This window comes from Podarcis vaucheri, assembly GCF_965113315.1.
Source record: "Podarcis vaucheri genome assembly, chromosome: 9".
In the NCBI taxonomy this organism is placed as follows: Eukaryota; Metazoa; Chordata; class Lepidosauria; order Squamata; family Lacertidae; genus Podarcis; species Podarcis vaucheri.
Genome location: NC_138767.1, coordinates 42,184,529 through 42,196,966, shown reverse-complemented (window position 1 = coordinate 42,196,966; position 12,438 = coordinate 42,184,529). Strand labels below are relative to the sequence as shown.

The 12,438-nt window shown below is 43.2% G+C and overlaps 1 protein-coding gene and 1 long non-coding RNA gene across 2 annotated transcripts in view; one reads left to right on the top strand and one right to left on the bottom strand.

Moving 5' to 3' along the window:
- The first annotated feature begins 3,634 nt into the window (after nucleotides 1-3,634).
- Nucleotides 3,635-8,593, top strand: LOC309540722. The gene is made up of 2 exons (XR_014223429.1): nucleotides 3,635-5,152; nucleotides 6,477-8,593. It is a non-coding gene; the product is annotated as an uncharacterized lncRNA (long non-coding RNA).
- An 870-nt stretch (nucleotides 8,594-9,463) lies between these two features.
- GUCY1B1 (guanylate cyclase 1 soluble subunit beta 1) overlaps nucleotides 9,464-12,438 on the bottom strand; it is a 48,475-nt gene continuing 45,500 nt past the window's right edge. Inside the window, exon 14 of the mRNA XM_082237669.1 lies at nucleotides 9,464-11,485. Coding sequence (XP_082093795.1) covers nucleotides 11,462-11,485 — 24 coding nt within the window. The 3' untranslated portion in view covers nucleotides 9,464-11,461. The remainder of the gene's footprint in view (nucleotides 11,486-12,438) is intronic.

The following is a 12,438-nucleotide window of genomic DNA, read 5'->3' as shown; positions in this document are numbered from 1 at the left end:
AATTTATGACCAGCAGATGTCCTACTTAGCTTTCTCTTTTTCCAGAATAAAATGAGATATTTTCAGGTAAAGAATGATCTTTAAAACACACAATATCCATAGCTACTTTTTTGTGCTCACTGCTGACACTGCAGTCCAGTGAAACCACATTTATGGTGTTCAGTAAGGGGAAGATCAGGTGAGCTGTGAGCCTTCTTAGTCTGATGTCCTGGTGCTCACTGCCAAGGGGCCTGGTCTCCCTCCATATACTTCTTAATCTTAAGTTGCACTTGGGCCAAATAAATGACTTATTCAAATAGAGGACTGTCCTCTGTGACAGCCCTTCAAATCAAGGCTCAACTCTGTAAAGTAGGACCCAACCCACCCTATGCGCAATGTGACCCATGTTACTCAGAAATATGTATTTTTGCCATTCTCTGCTTTCACTGAGAGAAAAGTGACGATGTAAATGGTAGCAGAATTGTTATTTTGCAATCACTTTTGTTCAAAGAAATGTCAGTGCATGAGCCAGTGGACTCAATGTGTTTATATGGCCTAAATGTCCTTGTTTGTGTAATTCTGAAACTTACTAGCTTAAACAAACTGCATTACTGAGGTAATTCTGAAACTTACTAGCTTAAACAAACTGCATTACAGTGGTACCTCGGGTTACATATGCTTCAGGTTACATACGCTTCAGGTTATGGACTCTGCTAACCCAGAAATAGTACCTCAAGTTAAGAACTTTGCTTCAGGGTGAGAACAGAAATCGTGCTCCAGTGGCGCGGCAGCAGCAGGAGGCCCCATTAGCTAAAGTGGTGCTTCAGGTTAAGAACAGTTTCAGGTTAAGAACGGACTTCCGGAACGAATTAAGTACTTAACCCGAGGTACCACTGTACTAGTATTTTGTTCCACCAATACAATATCAAACTGACAGACAGTGTATGAAGATTCACAGGGGACATACCGTAACTGTATACACAAAGTCCAAACAAAACTGGCCAAGGTGCATAAACTGAACTGAGGATGTCCAATCATGTGTTGTCTCATTGTTGCCGTCTCCTTTTTCCCATCCTGTGGCTCTGACATTTTATCTTAGCATTGTATTTAGTGCTCAGCATTTGTAAGGACATGAACACACATACCTCATCCACCCCCCAGACTGCATTAATCTTTGGGGTATGCAAAATCAAAGAACTACTAGGAATGCCTGGGCGTGCTTTAAAGACAATGTGGCTGAGGGTTCCCACACCCACACCCGCCTGCCAGAAGGCTTTAATTCAGTAGTAGAGCATCTGTTCTGCATGCAAAAGGGCCTTAGGTTTAATACCCGCTGTCTTCTGAAAGAGCTAGGAAAGACTCTTACCTGAAATCCTGGAGGGCCTCCACCAATCTGTGTAGACAGTGCTGAGATAGAAGGACCAATAGCATCAAGCTATATAGCCCTGTTCCCATGTGGAATTCTGTCCTTAATTACAAAAGGTATGCCTCAGGGAGAAGCTGAAGTAGTGATACAGCTTTTTTTCTGTTAAAAAGGAAAAAACAAATCCCCCAACTACCTCATCTTCGAGGACAGGCACACCTTCACTTGAAAGTTCTTCCATTCCTCCTCTCCCACAAAGAAATAAATATTATTTCACTGAGTTGGTGTGGGTGTGTATCTGGCCCAGCTTGAGTTGTAATACCTTTAATACTTATTAACATTTGATCCAAACAATCAAAGTGGCATCTTGCTCTGGGCTCTAAAAGACACATTTCTTCTGAACAGCCAGATGCATAGGGGCCTGGGGCAGGAGAAAGGTGTGTGCATGCATGTGCACACACCTGGATTCAGCTATCCTATTTCACCATCAATTGAAATGCTCAGGTGAGCAGAAATGGGTACAGTATGCTGACCAAATGATAAGGCGCTTCCATTTCCATCTCACCTAAACTCAGTTTACATATCTACACCTTTCTTTATGTATCCTCACCATTTGATGGACATCTTGCTAATCCTGAACATCTTGCCTGTCGTGATATTTGTTTGAAATACTGAAGTTTCAAAATACTTCCATGATTCAGGTTTCACTGGAACTCTCTTTAAGAGTGTTAGGTAATACTCACAGGAACACATTTTCTTGAGAGCGGTTGACATTTTTAATTGCTTGGATTTGGATCCTAATTTTTATTATCTGTTTAGAACACCAAGTGTTATATCGCATTCCTTGCTGGAAACCACATACACACAAAGGCTGGGTGGAGGGGGAAGGAAGAAACAGCTGCTTCCCCAAACTTACAGATATGTAAAACATGGTGTCTTTTATTGATATCACAACCATCAATCCTCTTCATTTTGATCTGTGTTGATGAGTATCTACCAAAATGCATGCAGCTGCTAAAGGGAGCTGTTTTAAAGCAACATTTCTTCAGTCTTAATAATACCACGACACATTAAATTTAAGAAGGCATTTCTTTAAAAAGCCTGGGTTATTAATGCAGTGTAAATATTGTTGCAGCTGTAGACATATTGCCTTCAGCAGTGGAAGCAACTACTGATAACCTTGTATTTGTTTGTGCAATTTGTCCAGCCTAGTGGCCCTAACTACCTCTTTCCTTTAAGAAAACCATTTTTATACTGAATTCCAAAATCACTGGGCAACAAAAGAGGCACAAGACACGAGACTATCTTGTGATTAATTTCAAGAAGCATAAGGACTTTGTTCAATACCACCGACCGTACAAGTGACTCTGGAGATGGCACCATTCCTCAAAGTGAACATGCTCCATTTGCTGTACCTAGGTACCATTTTTGCTGTGATCTTCCCAAATACAGTGGTACCTCAGGTTAAGTACTTAATTCGTTCTGGAGGCCCGTTCTTAACCTGAAACTGTTCTTAACCTGAAGTACCACTTTAGCTAATGGGGCCTCCTGCTGCTGCCGTGCCGCCAGAGCACAATTTCTGTTCTCATCCTGAAGCAAAGTTCTTAACCTCAGGTACTATTTCTGGGTTAGCAGAGTCTGTAACCTGAACCGTATGTAACCTGAAGCAAATGTAACCCGAGGTACCACTGTAGATATTTCCTTGTACCCTGCTGTTTCTCCATGGATCTCTACAATGTTTCCAGGTGCATGCAAGCCTGTCAAACCCACATAGCTTCAAAGACAGAATTTAATCAAGAACATACAAGGCTATCTTATTTTGGTCTAGCTAACTCTACACCGTTATGAGCCACCCCAATCTCTGAGTGGTGCAAGATTCCAGGAGTTGCAGATGCACTTCAACCCAGGGTCTGTGTTTCGTTTTGGACAATGAATTATTATATTTATTTATTTATTTATTTATTTATTTATTTATACCCCACCCATCTGGCTGGGCTTCCCCAGCCACTCTGGGCGGTTTCCAAAAAAATATTAAAATACTGCAATACATCAAACATTAAAAGCTTCCCTAAACAGGGCTGCCTTCAGATGTCTTCTAAAGGTCTGGTAGTTGTTGTACTCTTTGACATCTGGAGGGAGGGTGTTCCATGGGGAAGGCGCCACTACCGAGATGGCCCTCTGCCTGGTTCCCTGTAACTTGGCTTCTCGCAGTGAGGGAACCGCCAGAAGGCCCTCGGTGCTGGACCTCAGTGTCCGGGCTGAATGATGGGGGTGGAGACGCTCCTTCAGTGAGGCACAGTGGAGACTGTGATGTCTTTATGATTTATTTACACATATACACAACCTAAGTCTACCATGGAGGGATCTCCAGCATTACATTCCAAAAGACTTTGGCTTCTCCCACAGCCATAGCATTGGATTCAAAACAGACATCAGCATCCTGCTTTTTGACTCTCTCTCCAGCCCCTGCTTAGTAACTCTGCTGCCATTCTGAACTCAAATGTTTCTCAAAACACTGGCATTGTCTTTTAAACTAAACCCTCAAGTTGAGGGAGGGACAAAACCCACTCATTTGCAAATGAGATTTGCCTAAACAGCTCATCCCCAGGCTATCACCTCAAAATGAAATTATCTTACTTAATTAGCTTTTACACTTGGCTCACTTAAAGGATTAACAAGGTCTAGCACAGGCTTAGATACATACTGGCTCTGGCTTAAATACACACCAGTCTAGATATCACCTCCAAGCAAATTAGCTTTCACACCCCAAACCTTAATTAAATTCTAGCACCCATAAGGCTATAACTATGCTGACTGGAAGTAGCCGTCCAGGGTTTCATGAATGAATCTTTCCCACTCCTGCCATAAATTACCAGACATGGAACTAAACCTGTATCCAAAGCAGCTACATCCCCTTCAAGAGGATTGGGTAAAGGTAAAGGACCCCTGGATGGTTAAGTCCAGTCAAAAGCAGCTATGGGGTGCAGCACTCGTCTCACTTTTCAGGCCAAGGGAGCCGGCTTTTGTCCACAGACAGCTTTCCAGGTCATGTGGCCAGCATGACTAAACCATTACTGGTGCACGGAGGACAGTGACAAGTGCCAGAGCACACGGAAACACCGTGTACCTTCCCACCACAGCGGTACCTATCTACTCACACAGGTATGCTTTTGAACTGCTAGGTTGGCAGAAGCTGGGACAGAGCAACAGGAGTTCACCGTGTCGTGAGGATTTGAACCACTGACCTTCCAATCGGCAAGCCCAAGAGACTCAGTGGTTTAGACCACAGTGCCACCCACTTTACCTTTATTTGAGGATTATTATTATTCCGTCCATATATTTTCCATTACTTTCTCCTGAAGGAGCACAACATGATGATGGCATGTAGGATGTGTGACTTATTTTAAACTAGTAAGTGGTCTGGCTTTGCTGTTTTTCAGCTGAACAATTAGTTATTTGAAATCCTTTAGGAACGATGGGAAACATCATGACAGCCTACGGCACTTGTACAACAGTTAGCTTGTGGAGTACACTGCCGCCTCTTGAAATGTAACAGCACGGCCTGTGCCTTTCTGCCATAGTTTAGCTAACTCAAAAAGTCACACAAACATAACCAGTGATCAATGGAGCTTACTGTTTACTGATCAGTTAAAATAAACAGATTGGGATCCAAAGGCCAGGTTTCCCACAGAAGCTATTTACATACCCTGAAATGTTGCTCCTGAAAGTCAGGGTAACTTCAAGAGTGGCATCAAGTGCAAGTCAGAAACAAACACCCAAAAAGTCCCTGTGTGCATGCAGATGCTATAGGTCACGGGTGTCAAACACAAGGCCCGCGGGCCGAATCGGGCCCGCCAGACCTCGTCATGTGGCCCGTGGCATCAAGGGCGAGGAAGCCTTCCCTGCCTGCTTGCAGACAGGGCTCCAATCGACGCACCCCGTCGGCCCTGCCTACCGGCTGGTCCCTCAACTTTCGCCTGCCTCGCGGGCCGGGCAAAGAGGCTTTCTGCTCGCTCGGTCCAGTCCGGGGCTCGCTGTGGAAGAGGCGGTCCCGCGAAGCCGAGCTCGGAGCCGGCTGCCTCCGCCCCTCGGAGCCTCCCAGGCGCGGCTGCTCGAGGGGGCGGGTCGCACGCGCGGCAACTTTTGGAGCCTGAGGGAGCTGCGGAGGCTGGCAGCGAGGGCAGGGAGTGAGAGCCACGCTTGGGACGCCGCTCGCTCGGGCCGCAAGAAGAGGCCACTGCGGCGCTGCAGCTGGCGAGGAGATGGCCGGGGGCGCGGGCGGCGGGGCCAGGGGCTGGCTGGGGTCGCCCTGGTGGGCGGGGCCGGCAGGCAGGGAAGGGAACGCGGAGGCAAGTGGAGAGTGGGGACCTGGCACAGGTCTTGCCGCAGGCGGCGCGCCCTGGCTGGGCTGAGAGAGGCGAAGCTGCTGCCGGTTCAGCTGCGCAGAGTGGGGTGGAGGGAGCCGGGCAAGCGGGCGGTGTGCCACACCGCAAAGCAGGGGCGCCTCCCACCCCGAAGAGGACCGCGCCAGCATCTGGGCAGCTGGAACAAAGTGCGAGCCTGCCAGCAACTTGGCTGCGGGAGCCTGGCTACGAAACACCACCCCCCTCCCCACGCCAACACATCGGCTTTCTCCGGGCCGGAGGACTTGGCGGATAGCCCCCTCCCCAGGAGCAACTGCAGCAGCTCGGGGCCCCAGCAGGACATCCTGGCCACCCGCGCCCGCAGTGCCGCTGGGGCTCCCTTGCAAGGAAGAAACTGCTGCTGTCCAAACTGCAGCTCCGTATCCTCCGACTCCTGAGTGCGGCGGCAGGGCGGGGGGAGGCAAGATTTGCTTCTGCTCTGCTCTGCTCTGTTGGGACAGGCTCCTGTCTCCTCCCCGTTGGAGCTCCAGTCTGCCTGGAAGCCCATCTCATCATCTTTTTAAAAAATCATTATTATTTCTTCTTCTATTCTTATTTAAAATCGTACTGGAATAGGTATATTAAATAGTGTATAGGTTCAAGACAACACACACCAGTGCCTAAGGAAAAATAACTTTGATAAAGTCCTACAGATACAACCGGCCCTTTGAGGGTGACCAAACTGCTGATGTGGCCCCCCGATGAATTTGAGTTTGACACCCCTGCTATAGGTGCACACAAGGGCTGTTGGGAAATATGCAGGAAGGCTTCAGTCTAGTAGATCATCCATTTATTTAAATACTTTCTGGTTTCAAACAAGCCAGTGCACAGTTCTGTTTATATGGAGAATTGTCTTTATGACACAGTAATATCAGCACCAAAATCTGAATCACCAGTAAACACCTCACCACTTCAAAATAGTTTAAATTACCCGTATGTCATGCCAATTTTGAGGTACAAACATTGTACAGAAGAATTGATTATGCCAGCAAGAGCACACAGCAGAAGAACACATCAACTAATGGTTAAATACCATAATGACAACTCAAACAGGCCAGCTGAATAAGAGAGAACATGACTTTTACAATAGGTATTGATTCTAGCCGGTCCTCCATTCTAAAATGCCAATATGCTTTGAATAGATTGTCTGCTGGGTCTTTTACTGACTTTTAAAAATCCCGTTAATTATATAATATTATGGCTTCAGGACAATAATATATCCTTCCTTATTTAGAAATGAAACTGAGTTTTTTGTTTTGTTTTGTTTTTGTTTTGGCTTAGCAACCATCTTCATTGAAACTGCCTGATCTCACTTCAGAGTGTGAACACATGTCTGCATGTGGTTTTTCACAGAACTTCTCGAAAGCAGTGAGGAAATGACCTTTCAAAAAATTCAAATATGTTGTGAATTGATATCAGCTATTCTCAGTATCAGGCTTCCCCATACCTCTAAACTTAACTTGCATTTTCATAGCAAGAACCTAATTATTACTGGAAAGTTAGATATGCTCCAATTTTAAAAAAAGTTTTCACAAGTATGCACAAGCTCTCCCCATTTGCTGTTATGCATATCCTTTTCTTCCGTTCCTGTGAAGTGTACTGTTTTAGCTCAGCACAAAGTCCGTGGAATCCCAGTATCTTGACATGACATCTATTTAAACGCTGTATGTCAGTTATTGTTTTATTTCCAACTTTACAACCCACTCACAATCAGCATTTTCACGTTGGCTATTAATTTATAGACAAGTGGCTACCTGTGAATTTTTACAGAAATGAGGGAAAGACCCACTTCAGTTTTTATAGTGCAAACAACTCAGCCAACTGTACAATTAGGCAGAGTGAGGCAGATGTTTGGGGGTTGAAGGCAGTGGCAGCTTTTCCCTGGCTGGTCCTCCTGAGGTCATCCTCCGGCAGCTCTTGTGCTTGTGGACTAGTGGCCTGGTAGCAGCAATTCTTACTTGTTGCTGTCCAGAACTGGCTGGCTGTCTCACTCAATTGCCTGAAGAACAAGTCATCAAGCAGTGATGAGTTAATGGTGGTCTTAAGAGGACAGAACTGAGTGTGCAACATGGGCAGCACTGCAGAACCTAAGCTACTTTGCTGCCCTTGGATGTGGAGGACGTCGATGTCCCTATCACCACTGTTGAAGATTTTACTGCCACCCTGGGTAGCTTCTATTCCTGGAATGTGGGTGAGGGAGCACAATCTTCTCTTCCTGCAGGAAAAGTTCTTGGGGTGCCTCTGCATAAGGCACATACCTTAAACATATCAGTGGTTGTTTATGTGGCAAGGGCAGCATGATTGGTACAAATTGAACTGAGCAGCTCTTATGGGATACCTGGCATCACAGTCAGCACTGCAATTTATGCCATGCTACAATGAATCTGATTAACACTGCATTTCTATATACACGTAGTTCAGAGTTGGCCCCATTGCACTCAAAATGATTTATTTTTAAGCGACTATTCATAGGATTGTACTGTTAGCTCTATTGATGGCATGGTTCAGACTGTTGCATGCAGGAATTTAAAATGAGAGTGGTGACCATCTTTTTTTCAAAGCAATTTAGTGCCCCCAGAAGCATGGTTATAATTAAGAAGTGTGTAATAGATTTGCACCAATGTTAAAGGAACGATGGTGCTGGAAACCTTAAGGCTCTTCGTATCTTGTACCCGCCATGATTTGTCTCCAGCAGCTACCATTCCTGTCATTTTAAAGGCTTTGAACAGTTGTTGATAGCAGCTGTTTCTGGCATTAATCAGCTCTGCAGTTCTGATGCAGTATTATAGATTGTAGTGCTGGAAGAAAATAAAATATACTGAGCTGGTTTAACTTTTATAGAAACTAACCTTATGTGAGTTTCTTTTTTGATGCCTTGTTTTGCAGGTGTGGAAAATTCTAGTATTTGGTTCTAATAAGGTTTTCCGTTGGAACATAAAGTACAATGAAAATATGGACCTCAGCCAACATAGCACACAAATGTGAATACTCAGACGTCAGTCCCCTAAGTAAGTGTGTTTGGGGCTGGAACTAAATGAATAATGCAAAATGAAAGATGTGTGCTCTTACAGTACAAATTTAAGCTCTATTATAAACAGGCTGGATTTGAAAATTCTACTAAAGTAGTGAGGAGGGAAACCTCCCCTTCCTAGGAGATGCAAAAGTGGTGACAGAGAAAGCAGGGGTCACATACACTTTCTTCTTGCTTAGCAGAGCATCCAAATAGACCCTAAAGCAAATGCAGCATGACATACACTAGCAGGCCCAATCTGGCCTATAAAATTCTTGAGATTTTTTTGCGTGCATGATTCACAGATTTCTGGATATCAACCATCAAAACCTCAGCTCTACGGTTTGCAATGGAATGCAGCCTATGGATTCAGTGAATCTGAGATCAAGCCATGGGCTACAACAGGGGTGAATATAAACCTTCTTCAGCTTGAGGGCCACATTTACTTCTGTCCAATCTTCTATGCGTCATGTGCCGATGGTTGGTGGGGGCAGAGGCAAAAGTGGGAGGAGCAACACATTTAAATGTTCACCTTTCTACAGCAGGCTAGCTTCTATGCAAACTCACAAACGGCATCCGAACAAGCAAGAGGCATCACTCAAGGACACATTCCAGCCAGGCAAAAACTCTTGATGTGTGAGGCAGGGCCTAAGACTCCCCACCCTTGGATTATGATCTACTTAAATAAGGGAGACTCAATTCGGAAGATAGGGGATAAATTGTATTTATTAAACCATTTCCAATATTAACATATGGTTTTCCACAGGGAGAAACCCTTTCAGTGAGAAAAAAGCCCATAATTTAAAGACCTTCCTTATACACGTTGACATAAAACATTTATACATATATTTTATGTTGGTTAGATATATATATATTTATATAAACTAGAGACTGACAAATTTTATACATTACATTCATATTTATGTATATATACATATATGTACATGTTCATATCTTATAAAGGCATCATCAAAAAATATGAAATGAATTAGGAGTCGATGTATATATTCCTACAATATATCTAAACTGAGCTCATTAATTCTGACAGGTTTAGAATACAAGATAATCAGAAGTTCATAAAAATAAAAGTGCAGCTCACATATACACTGGTCTATGTAGACACACATATGATGAACCTGGATAATCAAGGTTCTTTATATAATAATGGACAAACTTTTTTTTCAAGCAATAAAACAAGTCTTTAAAAAAGAGAGGCTAAAAAAAAGGTTTTTCTTGATAACCATATCCAAAACATGTATTTCACTTATAGGGAAATAGTATAAAATAATCCTGTTGCCTCAATTTCACCCAAGACAGCAGTCTGACCAGATCCTGGGGAAAGCAAATTTCAAGGGGAATCTTCAAGAACGCACAGCAGGTTTTGCCACCATGCTAATTGTGGAAATAGGCTTCTTGCATAGTGCACATCTGATCATTCCTGGTGCTCTGCCCAGAGGGACAGGGCAACGGAAAAGACTGTATGGTAGAAGCCTAATGTTTTAAAATTCCTAGTGCCTTTGGAGAGTGACTTCTTCCTTTAAAAAGTACAAAGCATGGCATTTTCTTCCACAACAATCTTACTTGCATTCTTGGATACTTTTGTGGAGAGGAGCAGCTATTTGCCTTGCAATTTAGAAGTACCTAATCCATGCTTTGTAGCCTAACCATGCTGTGCATTCAGGGTCATTTTGCACATGCCTATACTGTATATGTCACATGGGACAGTCTTTGCCAAAGCCTCTGTATGGGCCTTGCAAGAAGCAGAATGACAGAGACCTGTGACTTATTATAGGTCCCCTAATTTCAGAAAAAAAAACTTGGTCAAAGCCCCAGAAATTCTTCATTATTATGGACCTCAAGGTTGGGAATCCATTTTTTTCTTTGGAATGTCCCCTGGTCTAAAAAGCAATAATATCATTATGCATTATATTAAAAGTTGTCCAACAACGTATTATGTAAGTATGCATGAATCATCTTTACCCCCAGAATTCAGTAGGAGAAATAGGAGAGAACACAATTAGATTTAGAACAGAAATTGACTCACATTTCCTACTATAACATAATATTAAACAACCTACCCTTCTCTTCCATGTACAAAATGCGTATGTTGCATCAGCAGACAGTCAATACATAGTAAAAGAGCAACCACCAGCGTACTGAAGCTACCTTCTAGAACAAACTGCAATATTTCACAATAGCAGATTGGAGGAAAGCAGATGGATTAGTATAAACTTTACAACAAAATGCCAAATCACGGCTATAAAAATATCAGTTCTCTGAGCTCATGATGCTTGCTATCAATTGGAATTTTTCCCCTCGCAGAAACAGTTTGAGTTACAGCATCATAAAGATCGTGGTGATTAGTCACTAAAGATGTAGATGAGAAGCATATGTGTGAAGCACTACGTCCCTTATGGCATGTGAAAAAGTTTATGTTAGGTAAAGAATGGGAGACCAAAGACATTGAGATACACAGACCCACAGAAGACCTACTACAATATCAAAAGGGGAGTGACCAAAGAGCAGCACGGTGAGGGGGGGGGCAGAGGAGCTTAGTGAAAATGTTATTGTTTGGCACAGATTGGATGAACAAACAGAAGAGACACAAATGTAGCAACAGCAGTCACATCTAATTACAAACAGACTGTATTAGTGGCAGGACACAGTGTTCTACTCTGTTCTTTGTCCTCTTGCTTTTCGCCTGGCTCAGTTAGCATCGTGCGTTACATCCTTGAAGGCATGCAAGAAAAGTTTGAAAAGGAAAGAGTTGAGCTTGTGGTAATAATGTGTAATAAGTTAAGATATATTCTCACATGGGTGAAGCGCAACAAATTAAAACGGTGTTTGAGGAAGCACATACTTTATGTATCTTGGTAGTGACACTAACCCATATTTAACCATGGGAGTTACTCTCAAGTGAACTTGATAGTTTCAATTCCTATAAAATAAGAAAATACCTCCAATTGTCTTGTGGAATCTGGAACATTCCACAATATCCCATGTAATGCAATTCAGTACTGATGTTTGAGAAAATTCCCATTTTAAAACAGGACTCTGCCAGCAATAGGCCCAATTCAGGCACGTTCTCTGGGAGCTGGTGCAATGAAGGGTCATTTTATTCCTGCCACCCCCTTCTTTTGCCTTGGGTGGCATAAGTGCTAGGGATGGAGCACTGGCTGTGCAGCAAGCCAGGAGTTAGGATTGCAACCTAAAGCAATTAGTTAGCTACTTCTGCTAGTAGTTCACAATCTGTTAGAATATAAATCTATTGCTCTATAGTAAAGCCTGCTCATTAGGATGCCATAATTACTATGCACTTTACCAATTTAAAACAATTTATTTGGAGTGAAGAGTTTTCAACTTTAGAGCTTCAACAAATAGTGGCTTTCAATTTTACGTCAGGCTAAATTGCAAATATGTTTTGGTAAAATCAATCCGTTTCTGAAAACAAATACTAAGGGGATGTTGTGTGCACATTACAGGTGACTGACAGCAATATCATTTTAAATGAAGAGAAGCAAGGTTAGAAATTTCTGCTACTCCTAGCCACAGACATTGCATAATACCAGTTCCAGCAAAGTCGGACGTAGAAAGTGTGTGAGATTAAAATTTAAAGACCTAGCGCTCTCTCGTTGACTTTTTGAAGCAGAAAGCCTGATTTCTAACAAATGCATAAACACCAG